The 22,166-nt window shown below is 55.5% G+C and overlaps 3 protein-coding genes across 8 annotated transcripts in view; all 3 read right to left on the bottom strand.

Annotated features, from left to right (window-relative positions):
* The window catches only part of CNNM2 (cyclin and CBS domain divalent metal cation transport mediator 2), a 125,716-nt gene extending 115,892 nt beyond the window's left edge, over nucleotides 1–9,824 (bottom strand). For both annotated transcript variants that reach the window (XM_080403497.1, XM_080403498.1), the window contains exon 1: nucleotides 7,957–9,824. In XM_080403497.1, coding sequence (XP_080259623.1) covers nucleotides 7,957–9,532 — 1,576 coding nt within the window. In that variant the 5' untranslated portion in view covers nucleotides 9,533–9,824. The remainder of the gene's footprint in view (nucleotides 1–7,956) is intronic.
* A 4,088-nt stretch (nucleotides 9,825–13,912) lies between these two features.
* Nucleotides 13,913–18,189, bottom strand: AS3MT (arsenite methyltransferase). 3 transcript variants are annotated; one of them, XM_080403512.1, is made up of 8 exons: nucleotides 17,880–17,926; nucleotides 17,490–17,530; nucleotides 16,874–17,001; nucleotides 16,407–16,766; nucleotides 16,054–16,123; nucleotides 15,734–15,815; nucleotides 15,253–15,647; nucleotides 13,913–14,842 (listed from the first exon to the last, which is right to left on the bottom strand). In XM_080403512.1, coding segments are annotated over exons 1-8 (1,317 nt in total). In that variant the 5' UTR covers nucleotides 17,881–17,926; the 3' UTR covers nucleotides 13,913–14,602. The 3 variants fall into 3 exon arrangements, with proteins under 3 accessions (XP_080259638.1, XP_080259637.1, XP_080259636.1); XM_080403511.1 differs by lacking the exon at nucleotides 17,880–17,926 and adding an exon at nucleotides 18,162–18,189 and having other exon boundaries at nucleotides 16,874–17,530; XM_080403510.1 differs by lacking the exon at nucleotides 17,880–17,926 and having other exon boundaries at nucleotides 16,874–17,579.
* A 206-nt stretch (nucleotides 18,190–18,395) lies between these two features.
* Nucleotides 18,396–22,044, bottom strand: BORCS7 (BLOC-1 related complex subunit 7). 3 transcript variants are annotated; one of them, XM_080403516.1, is made up of 5 exons: nucleotides 21,796–22,044; nucleotides 21,186–21,248; nucleotides 20,674–20,717; nucleotides 20,216–20,236; nucleotides 18,396–19,849 (listed from the first exon to the last, which is right to left on the bottom strand). In XM_080403516.1, exons 1-5 carry the CDS (start codon nucleotides 21,934–21,936, stop codon nucleotides 19,717–19,719), a joined length of 402 nt encoding a protein of 133 aa, XP_080259642.1. In that variant the 5' UTR covers nucleotides 21,937–22,044; the 3' UTR covers nucleotides 18,396–19,716. The 3 variants fall into 3 exon arrangements, with proteins under 3 accessions (XP_080259642.1, XP_080259644.1, XP_080259643.1); XM_080403518.1 differs by having other exon boundaries at nucleotides 18,396–19,812; XM_080403517.1 differs by having other exon boundaries at nucleotides 18,396–19,751; nucleotides 21,796–21,991.
* Between the last annotated feature and the right edge of the window lie 122 nt (nucleotides 22,045–22,166).

Genomic DNA, 22,166 nt, shown 5'->3' with positions numbered 1-22,166 from the left:
ATACAATGTCCCATAAACAACACAGAAGTGTGGCAGATCCTGAAAGTCATTCTTCTCTTCAGTGAAAACTGGCTGCCTACCAAAACTCTGGAAGGCTCCCCAGCAATTTTAACACAAAACAGGAGGACAACGGCTTGAAGGCTCTAAGGGCCCCTACTCATGACTCTCCTGAGTGGAAAGCTACTATAGACAGAGCCCTAAGCAGGGAAGAGAGCACTTTGGAGTAAAGGCGGACAAAAAAGGAAAGAGCTAGTAGAGACAAGTTTGGAAAGAATCAAAGCCTTTTTGTTATTGGGAACCAGGAATAGAGAGATCAGCTGAGCCAGCCACTGTGTTAAGCACATCTAGTACATAAAAACTCCAGTAGCAAGTCAAAAGAACATTCAGTTTCTCTCCAAGCATGATGGATGTCTCTGCCATCTATCCTTCTATTATTGTAACTTCATGTTTCATGCTGGAGTGCCAAATGGGGACCCAGATCCTCCAAGTCCACTTTGCCAAAGACACAGTACAGTTGCAGTCCCGGAGTCGTAATATTAATGGGGGGTTGGAGGTTTTTTGATTTTAGAAGCAGCTATGGGAAATCTTTTAGTAGTTTTTAGTTTCTTCGCCTAAACTCATAACAACATGTTTTAAAGAATCGGAACTGTATTCCTCCATGTTGTACAAAAAGCCATTTAAACCACTAAGGGGCTTCTTAACTTAACTGATCCAGGCCATCCCTTTCTCTTTTCTGCACCTCTCTCTCTCTAAGAAGACCTACACTGAGGTGATTAGGTTAACTTTTTTCCTTAGTTCCTTAACCAGCTTTAGTTTTCATGCCCTACTCACAGATACTTTGTCTACCATCACACTTAGCCCTAGTTTATTCCCAGCATATCTGCTTCTGCCAGCAAGTGTTGGGCCATACTGATTTCCAGGCCAAGGGAAAAGGTGGATTCCACCAGAAGCAGGTTAATGACAGATTTAGGCATCTCTTTATACAATTACATATTGTTGAAAAGAGAAACAAAACCCCATCACTAGATAGCCCTGAAATGACCCAGTGACCTTGGCAGGAGCCAGGCTGGAAAAACCACCTGATCTGGGACTATTAAGCCATATGCAGTTGGCTGTAGCTCATTAGCACCAAGTATTTGCACTCCTATTTGTAGCTGGTAGGCTGTATTTCAGGACCTTGTCAAATTCACAAGAGTGCCAGGTCATGCTCACCAGGGTATGGTTCAGAGCACCAGAGTACGCTGTGTAAAACCAGAGGGCTAGTTTTACAAACTCTATTAGTGAAATTGGGCGGGACTCAATACTAGAAGTGTAATTGGTCTGCCTAGACTGGCAATTGCACCGCAGCTCTGTAGAGGCACATAAGCTAATGAAAAAGTGAGCTCTTGTTAAGTATTAATGGAAAAAGCACAGCAGGATGAGATACAGACTCATTCAACACACTGCTCAGCCACTCCTTTCATTCTAGGTCTATTTGATGGTGGCTTAGCAGCTGTAAAACTGACTTATGACTCCTAATATTAAGCATCCATTGCAAAGTATTTAGAAGAGGTGAAGTAGTGAGACTTCATATTCTTCAGGTCTTAATTCCCATGCACTAGAATGTCCACCTTCCAAGTGGGAAAGACAAAATCTGACACGAATCAACACCAGGAAGACAAGTAGATCTTGTTTACAGTTTAATAGCATTGATGCTCCAAGGTATGTGACGTAGTAACGCCCCCAATATCCCACTCACTATGATTCCTTCAATAAAGGTAGGAGGGGACTGAGGCTCACTCATAACATGTCTGAGGTGTCAGGTGGCTAACTCCCTCAAGTTCCCAGCCAGAATGATATCACAGCCTGCCAAAACAAAACCTACCTTTGGATGGCTTCATACAAAAGTCACAATCAGAAATGCAACCTTTAGATCCATGTCTTTCTGCCACTAGATACCCCACCGCTGCTGTTTGTCTATGTGCCAGAGCTGACAAAGGTTGGGTCTTGATTAGACACACTCACAGAAAGGCTATTTAATAAAGAGCTATTTAATAAGGACAGTACCTTTAGTTCCAAAACTTCTTGAATCACAGCCAGGCGAGATCAGTGAGCTTCTGTGGAGAACAAAATGAATTTGCTCTTTTCTAGTACTTTCTCTAAGCAGCCACAGCCATTGTCAGACATGTACTACTGCAAAGAACTTGCTGTCATTGTTTTTACACTCTTAGAGTCAACTGAAGTTCACCGAGAAAGTGTTCTGCTCCTCAGAACCTCACGTGGGCAGAGAAATACTGAAACTCAAAAAAATCTCAGCCCTGAAGAATGCTACAAAGGTTAAACTACCTGATTGTTTTCCCGCACTACTGAATTTGCTCAGAAGTTGACATTCTGCCTCTTCTCTCTTCTAAAATTGGCCATGAAATGCTGCTGGCTGCACAGAGTGACCTGAAGTTTACATCTGTGCCTATTACAGATAACCTTTACAGACTCAGAGAAAGCAGATAGGAACATGGTTCACTTGTGGTGGAACTCACTCCCATCAGCTTCAGTGCAAGAATGCATTTGCTACCTTAGCAAACAGTTGAGGGGAGGAAAAGGCAACTTCTCATCTTTGTTGAATGGCAAGAGTTGCTAGAGTCGGTTAAAAAGCAACCAAAGAATCACACTCGACGTGTCAGATTCAAACCTCTACTGCTCAAGCCGTTTAATTCACTTACTCCTCTCCCTGTCAAGCCACCTGAACCGCACATTTCTTTCTACTCTGAGCAGCAGAATGGAGCCTCCAGCTGGGCTGCTCACCCAGGCTAGGGTGAAGAGGCACTGCTGCTCTCCAGCAGCATCTCTTCTTCTCCTGGTCCCTAAAAAAGCTTCACAGCAGGCAGCCCAGGAAGAACTGGAGCTGTTCTCTGATGCATTCCCCCCGATGCCTCCCCCTCAGCCTACCAGCAGGAGGGCTGCCTGCAGTAACCCACATCCGCTGCTCTCCAGTGGAACGAGCACGCATCCCCCAGGAGCTCTGCAAGGCCAGCAAAGCTCTTGGCAGCACAGTACCTGCGGGTCCTATGCTGTCAGACAGCCAAGAAACAGTTTGTCACAAGGCAATCCCCACCCCCACATGAAATTTTTGTTCAGGGAACAAATCTGCAGGCATATCACGCTAAGTCTTCTGCATCTTGGTGGCAGATTCCCTCCCACCTATCAGTCCCCTACTCTCTTCACACGAAAAAGTCTTCATGCTGGACCTCCTCAACACCTTTCCCTTTATATGAATTTCCCCAAAAGGATCAGAGGAGGTACCTTTTAATAGCCAAGCAGCCTTGAAAACAGTATCGGTTTTCCAAGGAGGAGTTTTACATGCCTTTCATAATCCCAGAAGGGACTTAGGTAGTTTCTTCCAGTTTCTCATAATGCTGCACTCACAGGCTTACACAGAAAAATGGCTCAGGAGACAGGCAACCTGTTCAATAAACTAGAAAGTGAGCATTCAGATCCATTAAGTAAAATCTACTCATAGGAATTCTGGACTCAGATTCAGCAGGATGGGAACCCATAAAACCTGAAAGGGACCAGGAAAGAAGCCACCTGCAAGCCTGGGTTAGAGCTGTACCAGAACGGTAAGTGACCTAACAGAAAAAACCCCTCAGACCAACAACAGTAATGCAGAACTTGGGGTCCCTGGGCTACCAATCACTTCCTGTCCCACCTGCTTCCAAAAAAAGGGTCTATGTGCTCAAAAGACGAGTAAGTCAGTCTAGGTATTCTCTGCTCCCTCAAAAGTAAGGGTTCTGTGTTTCAGGTTGTTAGGGCTTGCTTTACTTTGGAGGAGGAGGAACTAGAAAAGAGATTGACCAAGTTTTTCCTCCAGGTCCTACATCCACACTTAATATAGCCACCAAGCATACATGCTATTAAAAACAGACAATACAAGACCAACAGAGCCTGAAGATCATCAAGTTAAATCTGACAACGTTTCTAGAGGGGGGAAAAAAATTAAAAAAATGAATATCTATTTTAAGGTCCAGTTGGCAATGGTTTTAATAAGGAATCTAGGAATTTTCTCAAGGTTGCCATGTCATTCAGAAAACAAGAGTTCAGAACTGCTGCACACAGTTACTGTGACTTCTTTGTAACAGGTTATTAACTCTGATCTTTAGTATAACATAATAGTGGAGACAGATATAAATAAGATCAAAACATATGACTCAAAGTTCCCAGATAAGGAGGACTCCAGTTGAGAAACTGCTGCCCTCCAGAGCCGTCCAGGCCACCAGGAAAGCGGCCATACAATGCCTTGTAGAAAGTGGGCCAACCTTGAAATATTAGTATTACAACATGAGGCTTTTCAAGCTGAATTCTTGTAGCTCTGGCAGGCAGGGAGCTAGAAATAGAATGTTTTGGATTTAGGATCACACATGCAGAGATCTGCCTGTGAAAAACACCAAGAGCAAGTGCCAGAGAGCATTTGAGCAGAGACCTAGGAAAACTGTCAAAAAGGAAAATAAAAAAAAAAAAAAGCAAGGCCACACACTTGTCAACAAGAAAAAGGAGATCAGCAGAGACAGTTCACTAGCTTCTTTCCAAAAATGACTTTGTTGCTCATTCGTTCCCTGCTGCAGCTTAGGAACCGGGACACAGATCAGTCCTGGAACAGCGAACACCTTGCTCCCCTTTACAGCAATGGCCAACATCAGATCAGCTAGGAGTGGACTTACTTCAAATGAGGTATCTCTTTGCACTGAGCAAAGTCAGCAGGTCATTTCTTAGGCCAGTATAAAGAGAACCTTACACTTTCTTGCATTAAGTTTGAAAGACTGAAATCAAGTAAGCTAAACAGTCCGCTCAACTTGTAGGCAAATGGATTTGACAGCACTGGTAGGGGTTTAAGGTCTGTCGACGGAAACAGAAAATTGCCCCTCTTTCAAAAGCTATGTGTTCATTTGTAGGTAAACTGCTTTTTTAGAAGGGAAACTTTTTTGCAGACTGCTTCAGAAATCATGTTTATTCACACGTAAAGTGATTAGAGCAACAAGGGAGTGGGAATGTGCTGCAGCTCTCTCTTAATTTAAGTTTCTTGCCTGGCAGCACAGAAGTGAAACAGATACTTATTTTGCAATTGTGGCCAAAGAATATTAATAACATCACCATCACCAAATCCTCCAGCTGCACAGCCTAAGCATGAGGACAAGTACAGAACTACACATTTCATCTTCCACAACAACGTAAGGACATACATCCTGCGGTGCTTGACTTTTAACCTCCTCCTTGTAAGCCTCCGTTTCACGTTTAGGTTAAGAACACATCGCTTCTACCCAAAAAAGTGAGCTTCAAAACCCCACCTACCCAGCTAATTACCAAATTTCTTAAAAAAAAAAAAAAAATGCCCCTCTCCTTAAACTGATTATTCAACTGACAGCATTATCACACGAGCTGCCCATTGCACCAAACTGTGGCAGCAGGGACCTGCTGGGGGGGCTGGGGTGTAAAAAAAAAAAAATATTAAAAAAAGATGCACATGAGTTTTGAAGCAAGCCTACTGTGGCAGAAGTTCAATGTGATGGGAAGGGAATGATTAAAAACTGTAAACTTATTTTCAACACTCTTCTAGAGAGTAACAAGCAGTTTGATTCTCACCCTTAATTTGTACATTCTCATGGGAATTTGGCAAGGTTGCTCTGAAGAAGAAAGTTTGAAGAACTCTTGCAAAAGACACTGCGCTATGCCAGATCAAGCAAGCTATCAGTTATTTACATTCATTTCAAAACACACAAAGGAAGCCATTTATTTCCACCATATCTGCACTTTTTAAAGAGAAACCAGTTTGGACAGAGCTGGTCCTAATACCAGGGCTTGTCCATACAGACCAACCAGCATAGCTGTTCTGGAGTAAACATTTAAGTACGATCAAACTAGCCTGAATTGATTCACAAATACACAGACTATTCCAGGACACAGTGATCTCAGGGAGGAACACACATGTTGGGAAGTCATCCTAAACTTGTGCTACTGGGACATTTCCTGGTGCAGACAAAGAAGTTCTTTGGGAAGACCAGCGAAAGCAATCTCTGGTCTGCACCTTCTAAGCCACCCTGGAGAATTTTTAAGCAGCCTATTTTAAGCACAAGTTTCAGGAACTATAAGGAGGCATATTTGGCTTAGCCACACTTGCAGGATTAAAATATGCACCTAATTCTCCCAGCTAAATAAAAGGATTGCTATGTTACCACGCAGGAGTGCATTTCACCTCTTTCAGACAGGGGAAATAAAGTGACCAACACAGCATTCATTTCCTCAGACAAGCTGCTACAAACAAAACTAGAAAAAACACAAGCCTTGCTACAGGTTAAGAACCCCATCATGCTATCTGGAGTTCAAATAAGGGGAGGGGGGAACAACCCTATGCCCGCACATGGCACAATCCATCTTGACGGGCCAACAGTTAAGTGACATAATTGAGTTTCCCAGATCTGAGCTGCAGATCCCGCAGTGCGGGAGCCACAGCCAAGGGAGGGGTCTTTCTCGTCTCTCCTTCCACAGCTCCAAACCAAAGCAAGACTTCCCCATCACTACGCAGAGGCAGAAAGAAAGAAAGAAAACCACTGCTGCACTGGTCAGTAAAAAGCAGAAGTATGTTCACTTTCTGTCTGTGAAGATGAACTAAAGATGAGGAAACCAACGGGGTAACACTACAAATCCCCAAAACTCAGTTAAGCTGGAAGATCAAATGCCATGCTGTCAAAACCCAGTGTGTGGACAACACAGCACCTGAAATGTAAACGGTAATTTAAATTATTCCCTAGAAAGACTGTTCACCTATGAAAAAAGTTATTTTCAAGGTAACTTTTGTAGCTGATAGAAGACGAACTCAGATATTCCCCATTAGCCTAACTCTGGGGTCAGTGCAGCTGTAACGATCTCCCCTTTTGGCCAGATCACCTCCCAGGCACTGAGCTGCTCAGCAGTTCTCTGACCAGGTCTCCCCAGGTATGAACAGCTCTGTGGCACTCCAACGGCCTTCCGTTTTCCAGCACGGGAGACCGCACATCAACGCTGTTTGAAATGTCACTTTGTTATTTCTCTGTAAACACTTCCCTGCACAGGCCATACCGCATCATTACTTGGCTTGCAGAGAGGAACAGATTTAAAAAGGAAAACAAAAAAGTTTTTTCTCTTTCTCATAAGCAAAAGCTTCTAACAGGATTTAAGATGCATTTGTCAGGTTAAAACCTCCTACAGTTAAGACGGCGCCAGAAAGCCTCAGTCCCGTTCTGATGCAACTAATACACAGGCTACACAAAGAGGGGTAGCTAGGGTCACATCTCTGCCGAGCCTGTGGTGCTGGGGCGGTGGGAAGCCTAGGGAAAAAGCCCTGTAAACTCTGAAGCGTAGCACCAACAGGTGCTTTCGAACATACTTTAAGACCCTGAAGCTATTTATGAGTTACAAGACCAAAGCATCAATCAAAATAACTGGAACATGAGCACAGAGCTGAGGTCAGCCAGCTGAGCCTATGAATGGAGCTAAAACGCCTTGTTTATCTCAGCACGTGCGCGCGCACTAAGCCTGAAAGATACCCGAGCAGCCCACCCGCTCTCCTCGCTGTCAGGCCAGCTGAAAAAGCACGGGAGAAGCCACAGCCAAGCAATGGGTGCAGATTCCCGTCAGCGGTTCTCACCATAACGGACAGATGAGTGGAAAAAGCAAGAAAGAAAACAACCTTGCTTGGCACCATGCCCACACACACATCCCAGTGCAGTGGGGAAAAGAGGCCGGGGGCACATACCAGCCGCATATCAGTTTTCTGACCCAGGGAACAGGCGGATCTGGCAGATGCCTAAACGCCGGCCGCTCTCTGTCCCAAGCGCGCCTTCCCAAACCCCTCTGCAAGCAGGAACACAAGGGGCCTCTCTGCAGAGCCCCCTCACCTCCAGAGCTGAGAGCTGACCCCCCGCGCCCCCGCCACCAGCACGAGCCCACCTTTCTTGAACTCCTCCAACATGGCGTCGAGCTTGGTGTCGTTGAAGACGAAGTGCAGCGGGTGGTTGTAGAAGCGGGTGATGGTCTTGAGCGGAGTGCAGTCGTCAGGGTCCACAAAAGCCAGGTCCTTAACAAAGAGCAAGTCCACAATGTTGGAGCGGTCACCCTCGAAAACAGGGATGCGGGTATAACCGCTCTCCATGATCTCGGACATAGTGTTGAAGTCGAGCACAGCCTCAGCAGCGATCATGAAGCAGTCTCGGAGGGGGGTCATCACGTCCTCCACAGTCTTGGTGCGCAGCTCCAGGGCTCCCTGGATAATGTTGAGCTCCTCTTTGACTAGATCGTTATAAGGGTCGGTGACCCGCAGCATCTCCAACAACTTCTCACGGTTATAGACCGTGCCGATCTCCTGGCCCAGGACACAGTCCAGCAGTTTGCTGACGGGGTAGGAGGCCGGGAAGGTCATCATCATGAAAAACTTGGTGAGGAAGATGGTGTTGGCGCCCACGGCCAGGCCGTGCCGAGAGCAAATGGCCTGCGGCACGATCTCGCCGAAGATGACGATACCAATGGTGGAGACCACCACGGCCACCAGCCCAGAGCCGGCAATGTCGTCCAGCAGGATGGTAAGCGTGGTGTTGACCAGGACGTTGCCCAGCAGGAGGGAGCAGAGCAGGTAGTTGCCCTGGCGGCGCACGGGCTCGATGCGCTTGGCGTAGTTCTTCTCTTTGTCCGTGCCACAGTTCTGCACGATGCGCAGCTCCATGGGGTCCAGGGCCATGAGGCCCAGGTTGAGGCCGCTGAACATGCCCGAGAGGCAGAGGAGGAGCGAGATGAAGATGACCTGCAGCCAGAAGGGCAGCAGGAACTTCTTCTCCTCGCCCACGATCATCTTAGTGTCCTCGCCGTCGTGGTAGATCCAGGTGGTCTCGCCCCAGGGCGGGGGTCCGACCGGCCCCTCGGCGCCTGCCAGCCCCCCGGCGGCCCCGGGCCCCAGGGCGGCGGCGGCGGGGGCCGAGACGGAGGTGCACAGGTAGTAGGACTTGCTCTTCTCCGTCTTGCGCAGGGGCTTGATCTCGATCTCGATGATGCCCGAGGTGCGGCGGTTGAGCACGATGTGCGGCAGGATGATGATGTCCGAGGTGCGGATGCCGCAGCGCTGCGGGGCTCCGCCGCCCGCCGCCCCGCCGCCGCCCCCGCCGCCGCCGCGCCCCGCCGCCCCCGCCGCCGCCCGCCCGCCCCGCCGCTCGTGCTCCGTGAAGGCGATGCGCGACCAGGTCTCGTTGTTGATGTTCTGCCCGTAGACCCGCAGCTTCACCCGCGTCCGCTCGCTCACCCGCAGCGCGCCCCCCTCCATGAAGGAGACGTCGTCCGTGTCCTCCAGCCGCAGGCCGATGATCACCGTCTCCTCCGCCGCCGCCGCCGAGGGGGGGACGACGGCGGCGGCGGGCGGCGCGGCGGCGGCTGCGGCAGCCGGGGGCCGCCGGCCCAGGCAGCCGCCGAGCAGCAGCAGCAGCAGCACCCGCGCCCCCCGGCCGCCCCCCGCCATGTTCCCACCGGGCAGCGCGGCCATCTTTAGTCAGGGCTCGGCGCCGCCGCGGCCCCGCATCGCCGCGCGGCGCCTGCGGCGTGCCCCGGCTCCCCCGGCGGCGGCGGCGGTGGCGGCGGGCGCGGCGCGGCGGCGGGCGAGGCGGCGGGCACGGCTGCCCGCGGGACCCGACAGGCGGCGACTGCCGGGCCGGGCCGAGCCGAGAGCCGCCTCAAGCCGCTGCCCTCCCCGCCCCTCCCCGCACGCCTCGCGGGGGCGGGCCCGGCGCTCCGCGCCGCCAATCGGTGCGCGCCCCCCCGCCAGTGGCGGCCCGGCCCCGCCCTGCCGCCCGCCACCGCCTCCCCAGCGCGGGGGGCGCGTGACTCCGGTGTGTACGCCAGGCGGGCGGGGGCGGGGCCGGCCCTGAGGCCACGGCCAATGGCAGCGGGCCTCGGGGCTGGAGGGGCGGAGACTCGGAGGGGCGCGACCAATGGGGGCGCGGTGCGGCCGGCGGGCCGGGGACGGCGCGTGCGGCGCTCGGCGGGGCGGCCGGCGAGCCTCCGCGCCGGGGGACGGGACGGGACGGGACGGAACGGAACGGGATGGGATGGGACGGGGCCGCTGCCCCCCGCCGCCCCTGCCCGGCCCGCTGCACCCGCCGCTGCCCGCGGACCTGCCGCGCCGCCCGCCCCCCGCAGCGGCTCCAGTGCACCGCCCCGCGCCCCCCCTACTGCTACCGCCGCCGCCGCGGTCGGCGGTCGCGCAGCGCCCCCTGGCGTCTCCTCGCGGCGCAGCCAGCTCCGGGCCGCGGGGAGCATCCCCTCGCCCTCCCGCCTGCGCCCTTCCCGCGGCCCCGGGCCCCGGGCTCCGTGGGGCTGCCCGTGCTTGGGGCCGCGATCTCGGCACCGGGGCTACTGGCGGCCGCGGGCGACGGCTCTCCCGGCACCGTCCGGCCGTGCCCGCTCCCCGCTGTTCCCCGTGCCGCCGCCGGCACGGTACGCTGCGGCGGCTAAAGATCCGGCCGTCGCGGCCCGGCCCCAGGGCACCCTCCGCCCCACGCCCGGCACCTCCTCGGCGCGCTCGTTCCTGCGAGCGAAACGAAGCGTTAAACGTGCGACACGCACGGGCCGCTCGCCGCGCTCCCCTCTCCGCCTTTTGCTCAGCCGCTCGGGGCACCTGCCGCCTCGTCGCATCAGACTTCCAGGAGCGGGGTCGGGACTTTGGAGCTGCCCCCGGGACGCTCACAGCCCCCCCAGGCGCCCCGCGCCCCCGCAGGGCACGGAGGATGCACCCAGGACTGAGGGACCCCGGTTCGGTGTAACGTGGGTGCGTGCCGGTGTCCCGGGGCCTCTCCTGCTGCTCCCCAACCCCAGCGGGGGCCCAGCCGCCCCGGGCTCCAGCCACCACCGCCCTCCCTTAGGGATGAGTGACCTGTCTGCATCCCAGCCAGCCAGAGGCGGACAGCCCAGGGAGCACCCAGTGCGGCTCGTGGTGGCTGAGCCCACATTGGGGGTTCAGGGTGACCCCTTAGAGGAGGTAAAGCAGCTTCTCCGCCATTCAAGTGCTCAGCAAACGGAAGAGCGGAGGATCCCACTGGATAGCCCAGTGCTCCGGGGGCTGCAGCCACAGCGCTGCTTCCCTGGTCCCAGACCTCAGCCAGCTCACCAAGGGGCAGTTCCAGAGGGCTGCTCCCCCCGGGAGGTGGCGGATGCCCCTGAGCCACAGCCACCTCCCTGCTAGCCACAGTGAGTGGGGGCTTGGGAATCACCCCCCTTTCACCCCGGGGTGAACCAGAGCACCACAGCTTACGGCTTGGGAGAATGGGATCTGGCCCATCTTCACAGTCACCAGAACAGCCAGGCCGGGGTGCTGGACAGATTGGTTTGGGCTTCCTCATGTGGGATGGGGCTGCAGCTTCTCCTCTTTCATGGCTTTGGGGTTAAAAACCCCAAGGTTGTGCATGCGCAAGCAAAGACAGGCAGACAAGACATCCCCCCACACATCCATAGATTGGTGAGAACCCCTACTCTAATGCTTAACATCAAAGTCAAGTCCTCTTAGCTGCTTCCTCCCAGAAATGCCAAGAATATGGGGAAAAAAATAGTGCTATGCAAATGCAGTGGCATTTAGCTGTGGCCTTTTTCCGTATGCATGCAAGAGGGGGGGCCCTCGCAGTGGGGGCCTCTCTCCCCAGGCAGGCGGAAAGGCTGTGGCAGGGACTCATGCCTTTTTAATGAAAGGGGTTGCAGATAGGACCCCCCACCCTATCTGCTCTTCAGTTAGCCTGGGAAGTCTCCCTTTGATAGCAGGAGCTAATTGCTGCAAACCTCCCGGGGTGGGCTGTTTGGGGTCTTTGTGAAAGTCTTTGTCAGTAATCACAGAGTAGGTTAAACAGCATCTTGCATGTGTTTTCTGGCAGGTTCTTCCCAAGGTCCTATCAGTGAGGTCCTTGCACACAATTTCAGAGCTCTCCTCACCTGCCACGTCACAGCCACCCTCGAGGCTGGTCTGCCAGGGTCCCCTACCTGAAGCCAGCTGATACATGCCCCGTTGGCTCCAGGTAACACCAACTTACATGAGTGTGTACACCAAATCGATCAGACTCTCAGTCTTGCCCGAAGCCAGAAAGATAGGCTGGCAAGGCAACTTTTCAGGAAACTGTATTTATGGGCATTATTTATACGTTTAATCTCTAAACTGTGAATTAATCACTCCCCTATTTTGCTGATGGCAGAGGGCAGGTTAAGGATTCTGGGCTGTCACGCCTGTTTCTGGATTTCCCATCACCGTGTGACAGCTGGACGTTACCTGGCTGCCCACGCTTTTCATTCCAGACATTCTGGCAATGCCTCCTTACTACCTGGACCCTCCTCAGCCACTGCTACCGCAGAGCATCCCTGGCATTTGCTCACATTTCTTTTTGAATCCAAATATGTTATTGTTTGGGTTTTATCTTCCCCCACGCCACAGCAATATGCTGTTTAAATGGCAGAGAGGGGAAATTTGCAGAAAATCATTGTATGGGGAGAGGTGGAAACAGTCCCTCATTTCTAAGCTCAGCTGCTCAGCCAAGGGCTGCCCAGCAGCTCCGGCCTTTCCCAAACAGCCTCTGTGGGCCAGGACATGTGTGTTTCGCAGGGGGCGGCAGGAGCATGGCCCTTTGCCTCCTGCTGCAGCCTTGAAGCCCTCGCTCCTCACCCGCTGCAGGATGCAGCCAGCCTGGCTTCTGCTTTTCCAGAATCACCACATTTCCCTGCAAAACTCGGCCGGGTGCAGTGCTCGCAGGGGACTCGGGGCTTTCCCACTAGATGGAGTCTGGTGGAAAATACAAACCTCAGCAGTGCTGAGCAGGGAAAGGTAGAGAAATTCCCTGGAAATCTTCTGGAAAGGGCTGTGGGGCTGCAAGTGGGACAAGGTGTGGGGAGCTTACTTCAGGCATGCCCCATCCTGAATGCAAATAACGGGGGCAACCCCCTGCACCCCATGTGTCACACTGAGTTCTTCATGGAAAAGCAAGGCTGGCCAAGCCCCCAGGAGGTAACCAGTCCTTCTCGCCCACTGCCCTGGGGAGATGCTCATTTGCAACCACGTTATTCAGCTTTCCACCCCACCACCGGGAGCAGGCATGGGCCGCCTGGCAGGTGCTTGCGGCTCCCTGCATGGGGAAGGTTAGCATGGGGAGATCAAAAGAAGGAAAAAAACAACTGGGCTGCTTACTGCTGTGCCTTTCGCTTCTCAGAAGCATTTGTGTCTCAGCTGCGGGCTCCCCGAGACCTCAAATTAGAGCCAGGCTCACGCAGAGAGATGCGTACTGCAGCATCAGGCCCTGCGCGGACCGGGGCCTCCTTTCACACCCTGCTCTGCCAAGCCGCCTCCTGCAAATGTCTCCACTCTGCTCCGTGAGCTCAACGCCAGCACGCAGCTGCTGCCAAACCCCTCCAGACCTGCTGTCTCCCACGCAGCGACCCACAGACCCCTTTCCCACGGACACTGCCCCTGCCTGCACACCCAAGCCATGCAGCTGCGGCTACCCCCATAGCGAGGGGACTCACAGGACAGCTGTCCATCACCACCACCAGGCACAACCTGCCTCACCAGCCCTGACAGGGGAGCACAGCAGCACCCCACGCACCCCAAGGTCCCAGCCGTGAGCACGTAGTCTTCGAGTTCAGCCATTTATTTGATCTCAAGTGGAAACGACACGCCACTGGGGCCACATCCTCCTGTGCTGCCAGTGGCACTGCTCGCCACTCAGCAGCACCCCAGAGGACCACAGGTGCCACCAGGATGGCAGGCAGGACCTGGGGCTGCAAGCAGCTCCAGCAGCTGGAAGGGATCGCAGATCTTCTCCTGGAGGGCAAAGAACAACCCGGGGCAGGATCGGGCCAGAGGGAAGCAAGAGGCACCCCAAGAAAATGTCATTTTCCCCCCGACTCACTCCCTGTCAGTAGGGCAGCCCAAGCAGACCCTCCATAGCCAACGTGGGTGCAGCCCCTGGGTCACTCCAGCTGCTTTTCCCTGCCAGGAGGAGGAAGCCAAGAGCTTCTCTTGGACCTTGGCTCTGTTTTTATTTGAGAAATGCCTCCTGCTTGGCCAGGGACCCAAGAACATCTCCCCCTCCCCAAGTACAAGGTTGTGTTTCAGGGACACGCAGCTGCAAGGCGTTATCTCCCTTGCCTCTCCTGGCCCATCTACAGGCTGGAGGGACCACCAGAGGTGGAGAGAGGCTTCCAGCAGATAGAGGTGCCTTGTGCTGCAGGGTCAGGGCTAGCAGCCAGGGTCAAGCTCACATCAGCAGCTGGGAGAGTGATGGGCGGGAAGGAGCCATGGGGATGGGCGATCATTTCCCTGGGGCAGGCTGTCCACAGCCATCTCCCCAGGGGAAGGATGCCTCCCCTTGCGGGACCTCGGGCAGGTCCAGCTGTCAGCCTCAGCAGCCCCCATGGACATGGTGGGGGGCAAGGGGCTCTTCATGCCTGGTGGTTAGAGCAGACCTCCCCCTTTGGAGAGCTCCAACCTGCGCTGGGGTGAAGTTGCCCAAGCTCAGGCACCAGGCACCACGCTCTGCGCTCCATGGGCTCCTGCCCATCCCAGAAGGACTCAAGTCTCTTGGTGTCATGCTATAGCCCCTCTGATACCCCAGGGCAACTCTGATGGCACAGGACACCCATATCCCCGTCCCTGAACCCAGCCATGGAGCTGCCTGCTACCAACCTTCACCCCCTTGCAACAGCTGCCCTGCAGTGCACCAGCACCAGCGTAGGCCCCACCAGGTCGGATCAGGAACTCCTCCGCAAACCTGGAGCTCCGCAAGATTGCAGCCATCTCAGCATCCACATCCACCACCTCTCCTTGCTGGGGGCAGAGGGACAGTCACAGGGTTGGGGTCCAGGATATGTGGCCAGGGGACACCAGCCACCCAGCCAGATGATGGGGGGAGAAAAAGCAGGGACACAGCCTGGCCCAAAACCTTGAGAAACACCCACAATGACCAAGCAGCTGGCTTCAAACCCTCCTGAAAGCCACCATGGATGTCCTGCTCCTATCCTTACCCCAATGCGATGTGTGGGTCTGGCTCCTTTTCCCGCCCCGTTTGTGCTTACCCTGGTTTATACAGCCCCTCTGCTCTCACCCGCCGCTCCTTCTACCAAGGCTAACCCCAAAAATCACGGAGGATGCTGCTGAGTAGCACTGCTTCATCAGCTCTACCCCATCCCTACAGACCAGGACCCCCTGGCATCATGGGGAGCCCCAGCTCGCCGCACCTTGAAGGTGAAATTGGTGTCAAACACCAGCTCTTGCTCATGCCCCACGATCCCGCCGTTGTAGATGACCTGACTGGGCCCAGTCTGGCTGCTACCCGGCACCTTGAACAGGCGGAAAGTCGCAGAGACAAAGTGGCAGTCACCTGCAAGAGACAGGTTGGGATTGGTCACTGAGTGCCCAGGCTGGGAACCAGCAGAGGCTGGGCGCATCGCACAGCTCCCCACAGCTGCCCAGAGCTGATGTTCCCTGGTCAGACCCTCACCAATGAAGCTCTCCAGCTCCTTGTCACCGATGGTGATGGGACTGGCGGAGACCAGGCACGGGGGGGTGAACCCCACCTCCTCGGCAATGCTGTACAGGTCTCTCCAGTACAGAGCTCCTGCCAGGCACTCTCCTGGCATGAGACCACAGACATGGGTGATGGAGGCAAAGGTCTGGTCCCTCCATCCCATGTTACCCCCATCCTGGAGCCCTACGCACCCCACAGAACCCTGTGCTTCCGGACAGTCTCACTCAGGCGCTGGCTAGCGTAGACATCACTGAAGTACATCTCTCCTCCAGGCTAGAAGGCAGCAAGGAGTGAAGGGAGACCTCAAGAAGCAATGGCACAAAAGGGGCAGGGAGAACTGGGCACCCACCAGTGCTACCCTGCTCAGGACCCTCTGCAGTGGTGCCCTCCCCGGCCCTATCCCACGTCCCAGTCTTGCTTTATCCCATTTGCTGCATCCCAGTGGCACCACAACAGCACGGCCACCACAACCCTGCTCCACTCCTGCCGTGGGTGCCAGCCCCAGCATTACCTTCAGCACGCGGTAGGCCTCCTGCAGCACGGCCTTCTTGTTGGGGACAAGATTGATCACGCAGTTGGAGCTAGGGAGGAGGTGACTGAGGTTCATTTGCACCCTCTCACACACTCAGCACCACCAGCTGCTGCCTGTACCATTGTTTCATGCAGGATTTGGAGATGCTGATTTGACCATGAAAAGGGCAGTTTGTGTACTCCCAGGCTTTAGCACAGACCCTGCCTTGGAATTTCCCCTTCCCTAACATGTGCTCCTGAGGCGGGCAACCCAGTGGGATGCAGACCTGGACACCAGCCCATGGCCCCTGGCAGCAGCAGGACAAGGATGGCAGCGCCCTGTGCAGTACCTACATAACAATATCGTAGCTCTCATCAGCCAGCCCAGCATCACTCAGCTTCTCCATGTAGCCCTGCAGGAACTCAACATTTGGCTTTCGGTAGCCAAACTTGTCCATGTGGTAGGCAATGTGCTTCTTCGCCACCTTGACCTGGGAGGAGGAAGGGAACGATGGTGGGGGAATGTTGGGGGGATGAGGAGAAGCCCCAGACTCATGCTGTACCTGGCCCTCGGTCATGTCTATCCCGGTGACGTGGCCCTGCTCCCCAACCAGCTGGCTCAGCAGGTAGCAGTCTCTGCCACTGCCGCTGCCCAGGTCCAGGATCCGGCATGATGCCAGGCACTCGGGGATCACCAGACCGCAGCCGTAGTACCTGGGGGGTGCTGAGCTGAGCCGTGCAGAGGTGCCCCCGTGGCATGGTGGTCCGGGAGGCTGCAGCCCAGAGGGACACAGCAGAAGAGGGGAGACCCCAGGGTTTACCTGGCCACCACCTCCTCATGGACACGCTCCAAAGCATCTCTCACCGCCTTAGGAAGAGGCCTGGCCAAGGTAACGCAGGCATTGGTTTTCAGGTCCTCCGACTTCTGCAGCTCTTTGCCATAGTAATCCTGAGGTGGGAAGGACAGAGGCCACCAAACTACAGCAAGCTGTTCCCTGGGAGTTCCCTGTGCACCAAATCGTGGGGCCATGCCTCTGCACTTGGTTTGTATGTGACCCCAGCGTCCTCTGGCACCGGCACTCTCGTCTGCACCCAGCTAAAGAGTAGGCTAACACCAAGCACCTCTTTGCCCCCACCCTCCCCAGCTCCCCTTGCTCGCACACAGATGTGTTTGTGCAGTAGGGGATTAAATTCCCCTTTGCAATAACTTTGCATGCTGCAGCCACCGTTTCCCCAGGCGAGACGGGCGCAGGGAGCGCGGGCAGGGAAACATGGGGTTGCTCAACCACCCCCATCCCTGCAGGGAACAGGAGAGAAGCAGCCAACCGCACCTCACGTTTTTATCTAGGCACTGAAACAGGCGTTGGCCTTTGACCGCAGCAGACATCCCAGCGCAGCCTGGGCTCGGCCCCCCACCCAGCCACCTGCACCCCTCACCTGCACCTCCCGGTGGATCCGCTCTCCGCAGAGGGTTGCCACTGCAATGGGAATATGGGGCTGGTGTCCCGACGCCACTGCAACAGGCACCACGCCGGGCCCTCCCAAAGGCCCTGAACTCCCCCCCCTTTTCCCCCAAATACAGGAGCAAAAAGCACTTTTTTCCCCCTGCCCCAGCAGTACCCAGCAGCCTCGTGGGATGTTCCTGGGGTGCCTGACAACACCTCCCACCCCGCAAAACCACCAGTCCCAGCTGCCCCGGAGATATGAGACCTCAAAAACCTCCCCAAAGCGCAAATCAGCCCCCACGCTTTGCAGAGAGTCCTTGGCCCCAGGGGTGTCCCCAGGGAGCCCCCAGCCCCCCACAGCAGAGCCCCCGGGCTGCCTTACTGCCTCCAGCTGCAGCGCTTCGGCCGGACTCTGCCCAGCCTGGGCCACGCTCCGCCCCGGCACCCTGCGCCGCCCAGCGCCACCCCAACACCGGCCCGTGCCCGGCCCAGACCCCGGGCACACGGCCCCGCAGCCTCCCTGCAGCACCCCAGGCACAGCGCCGGGTGCTGGCCCTGCTCCCATGGGGGTCATGCTGCCATCGCCCACCCCCCCAAAACCACACCTGGCTGCCACCCGCTCAACAGCTCTGTGCTCCCACGGCACAGCCCTGTCCCTGCTCACCCCAAATGCAGTGAGACCAAAGTTTAACGCTGCAGGACTGCTCTGGTCCCTGCAGAGGACAGGACCTTGGAGGGGACAAGCCACCTGCAACAAGGACACAGTGCATCTGCAAAGAAACCCCCGGAGCTGAAGCATGACGGGGGACACTGCGGGGCTGAGACCCACCGTCCCAGTCTCCCCCCTGCACAGGGAATCTCAGTGATGGCATCAAGCACAGACTCTGCAGCGGTTTGGTGCTGTTCAGGGCAGCTTTTATTCCCAGCAAGGAAGTTGCGGCTTCCCCAGCAGCTCATGGAAAACCCTCATTCCAAAAGTGCATCTGCAAAGCTGGGCATCAGGACCCCTCCCTAGGCAAAAATATCCCACATGGTCCTTGGGCTATCAGTAGCACCTTCATGGGCATGCAGGAGCTGTGGTGCCACCAGGCGAAGCCCAAACAGGCAGCGGCACTGGAGGGGATGGTAAAAGCTCAGGAGAAGACTCTGCCGTACAGGAACCAAACCCCAGCAGTGCTGCAACAGGACCACGGCAGGCTGATGCCTGCTCTCAGCCTGCCTTCTCATATCAGCTGATGAAAAGCACACTCAGGCAAACAAGTGCTTCCCGTGCACTCCAAGTGCTCCAGATAATTGACTTACCAAAGACAAGACACGGTATTTATAGCCCGGGCCCGATGTCACTCCCCAGGATGTGAACAGGAGCCTGGCTGCCAGCCCTCCAACACAGAGCAGTGCAGAACTGAGCACATCAGCTCATGATGCTCTCCCACTTGCTTTCTGGACTGGGCTTTGGATACCTTCCCACCCAGATACAGACACACACCACAGCCAAGGCTGCTTCATCAAGAACTGGAGCAGCAGCTCAAGAAGAGGAATGCAGTCGAAGGCCGAAGGCAGTGCAGATGGGTTGGCAAGGGGATGACGTTCCAGACTCTGGCAGAGTGGAAAATAAGATAACCTCCAAGCAGAATGCTAGCCAAACCATGTCCAGCTGGAGCAGTGACAAAGGTGTGTGCCCAGATTCCTGCTTTCAGAAATTCTGGCCTGGGACTGGCACCTCAGTCGACACTGAAGCACCTCTCTCCCCCCAGGCACTTACAGCTCCCCCTGATTAACATGCCCTAAATAAATTGCACCCTGTGCCATCTGTGTCTAAATACAGTCCAGCGTCAAACTGCAGGCACTTGTATTTAAAACCTACAGCTCTATTTTATGCATTTCTTACCAGGGGTGCTAGTGTGGACCACACATCTTATGCTACACGGCAAGTAAGCAGACATGGAAATTGCTGGGGGGAGTAAAGTTTCAGGTAAGTTTGTTTCAGTTTGGCACTGGTGAGCCCGCGAGGATTCTGGAGCAGAGATGTGGATGGAGGCACCTGAGAAGGGCCCACATGCCCAGAAACACAAGCTCCGCACACATCCCAGCTGACATCCAGCACTACCCAGACATAGGTCTGAACCCCAGGGTCTGGAGGGGAAAGGATGTTTCACTGCCCTCGGTGCCAGTCCAGGTGTCCTCGTGCCTTCATGCTATGCTTCATTTCAGCAAGTGATTCAGCTGGTCCTGTAGGTTTGACGACTGCTCAACGCTGGGGACCGAGCAAGAAGAGGTTCACGGTGAGATCTGCTCCTCAGACTGTGCTGTGCTGCCTGCATCCGAGGGACCAGAACAGCTCTAGCGCTGACACTACAGCAAAGACGAACCCTGGAGTTCCCCAATCCACCTCTGTGTCCCAAGGCAAATCTCATTTTGTGCACCCATAATCAGACAGCTCTGCTCTACACCACCCTCATCATCTATCACAACCAACCTGACAGGCTCTATCACATTAATGAAAAAAATTGAAGTTTTGGTATAAATCATCCCTTCCCTCAAATTCCCATCTTTTCGCAATACTGAAACACTATCTGCTGGGCCAGCAGCTGCTTCAAAGGCAGCTGCAAAAACCTTTTCACTCTGTTTTCCCCCACCCTATTCCACCACTTCTCCCTTCCCACCGACCCCTACAGGGTCCTGGTGGTCCTCCTGGCATTCCTTCCGCTAAGTACTCACTTCTTCTGAATTGCTTCTTGCCTAGATGAGAAAAGGAAACAAAAAGAGCATTAGAAAACAAGAATTTCAGCAACAGGGTTCATGTTATGTTGAACAAAAGGGACTTGATCAAGGGTTCAGGAGGCCAAACCCTGGTGTGTTTCTGGATTAAGTCCTGAGAGGACAGCAGCAGCACTGGCTTCTCCCCCTTAGTTCTAGATGCTTCACACACTCTAACGGGAGACACGGTGCAGGCAAACAGGAGGCAAAAATCTCATCACCCACCCCAAAACAGTCTGAGCTGTACTAGTGGAACTTGAAAGGGTTGGAAGATCCCAGCTCTGGGGTCTATTCAGCTTCGAAGTGCCAGGCAAGAGGGACTGATCTGAGTGGGCTTCATGCAAAGTCTTCAAGTAGAACAGAAAAGGATCAAGGGATCTACTCAGCTCCCCAGAGAGAACATTGTATCGCTTACTTACTGGTACTGTAGATGAGTGGTTATTATGGCCATTTTCCTTAAACTCTGTGGAGAACAAGACAAAGAATGAATGTCTAATGGAGCAGTTCAGCAGAATCACAAGGCAAGCTGGCACTGGGACAGAGGAGTTCCTCCAGCATGGCCATCACTGTATCACTGCACTGCTTCCGAAACACTCCTACCGGTACCCGTCAGCAGTGGCACACTCCCCTCTTCTTTCCCAATAACAGGCACAGACACCAAGTGCTTTGTTTCAACCTAACGTTCCCTCCTCAAGCAAGCTTTCGTGTAGAGATGGCACAGCTTAAAGGCTGGCTTGGGCTGCAGGACGCTGGAAGGCCAGCAGCACACATGGGTTTGAAGAAGCCTTAAATTATTCTGGCCACCAGCCCTGCTGCCTGAACTCCTGTATTTCATTTCAGGGCTCCAGTAACATGCCTACATATCTGTTCTTCTAATTCTCCTCTCCTGTCCACTAGAAACACTGCTCCTTAGCAGATAAACACAGCTTACATCTTCCGAGTGCAGGATGGCATCTTCTTGCATCACCATGTTTCTAGCAGCTTGACCCAGGAGCTAAAAGACAAATGCACAGGCCAGACTGAGAAGCAGCAGCGCTGCGTTTCCCGAGACACTTGTGGCCGCTGCCCAGCAGACCTGCTCGCAGGGCCGATGGTCCGGGGGCCACTGTGCAAGGCTTGTGGGTGCCATGTCCCCCCTCAGAGCACACAGGCCTGGGGAGAGCCTGAGGCGTCGCTCCAGCCCCTCACTCTGGAGGGCTGTCATGGGTAAATGCTCCCTCCCGCCTCCCAGCACCGCTCCAGCGCTGCCAGAAGCACCCGCGGCCCAAGAGCCCTGCGCGGTGCCGGACCGGCCCTGCCCACAACCCGGGCCTCCCTGCCCACGGCCCCGGCCCTGCGCCCCGCCGCCCGCCGCTGCCGGGGGCTCGGCCGCCACCGGGCCGGGCCGCAGCCCCTCGGCCACACCACCGCGCCCCGCCGGCCCTTCCCCGGGGGGCGGCCGGGCCCGAGCGGCCACCGCCCCCGGCTCCGCCCCGCAGGCCTCGCAGCCGCGCTGCACGCCGGGGCCTGTAGTGGGGCGCCCGGCGGCGCCCGCCGCTCACCTCGGCGCTGCGGGAGCCCTTCAGCACCTGCTTGGTGAGGGCGATCACGTCGGTGCCGCAGCTCGTCACCTTCTCGGTCAGGAGCCCCTTCACCGAGTGGCCGAAGCGCGCCTGGGCGTCCGCCGCGCCCCCCGCCGCCATCTTGGCCGGCCGCGCCCCGCCTCGCCCCGCCGGCGCCGCTACGGCGAGCGCCGGCGGCCAGAAGGGTCGGGAAGGCGCAGGCCCCGCGGCGGGGCGGTGCGCGGCGGGGGGGGGGGGGGCGCCGCTGACCGGAGCCGACCCCCTCGGGGCTCATGTTCCCCCACGGCCTCCCCCAGGGCACCTCGGACTCGGACATTAGCGCGGGCACGGACACCCCGAGACTGGCCAGC

Source organism: Falco punctatus, assembly GCF_963210335.1.
Source record: "Falco punctatus genome assembly, chromosome: 9".
NCBI lineage: Eukaryota > Metazoa > Chordata > Aves > Falconiformes > Falconidae > Falco > Falco punctatus.
Note: the sequence above shows the minus strand (reverse complement) of the source record. Positions and strands in the feature narration are given on the sequence as shown.

Excerpts from the sequence above, each read along its gene's own strand:
- AS3MT (XM_080403511.1), bottom strand. The coding sequence starts at position 17,082 with ATGGCCCCACGATTTGGTGCACAGGGAACTCCCAGGGAACAGCTTGCT. Across the intron at positions 16,767-16,873 it reads CATGAGGAGGTGGTGGCCAG|GTACTACGGCTGCGGTCTGG; the intron begins GTAAACCCTGGG and ends AGCACCCCCCAG. Across the intron at positions 15,648-15,733 it reads GAAGCACAGGGTTCTGTGGG|GAGAGTGCCTGGCAGGAGCT; the intron begins GTGCGTAGGGCT and ends GTCTCATGCCAG.
- BORCS7 (XM_080403516.1), bottom strand. The coding sequence starts at position 21,936 with ATGGCGGCGGGGGGCGCGGCGGACGCCCAGGCGCGCTTCGGCCACTCG. Across the intron at positions 21,249-21,795 it reads AGGGCTCCCGCAGCGCCGAG|CTCCTGGGTCAAGCTGCTAG; the intron begins GTGAGCGGCGGG and ends TTTGTCTTTTAG. Across the intron at positions 19,850-20,215 it reads CAAGAAGCAATTCAGAAGAA|TGTCAGCGCTAGAGCTGTTC; the intron begins GTGAGTACTTAG and ends TCTTTGCTGTAG.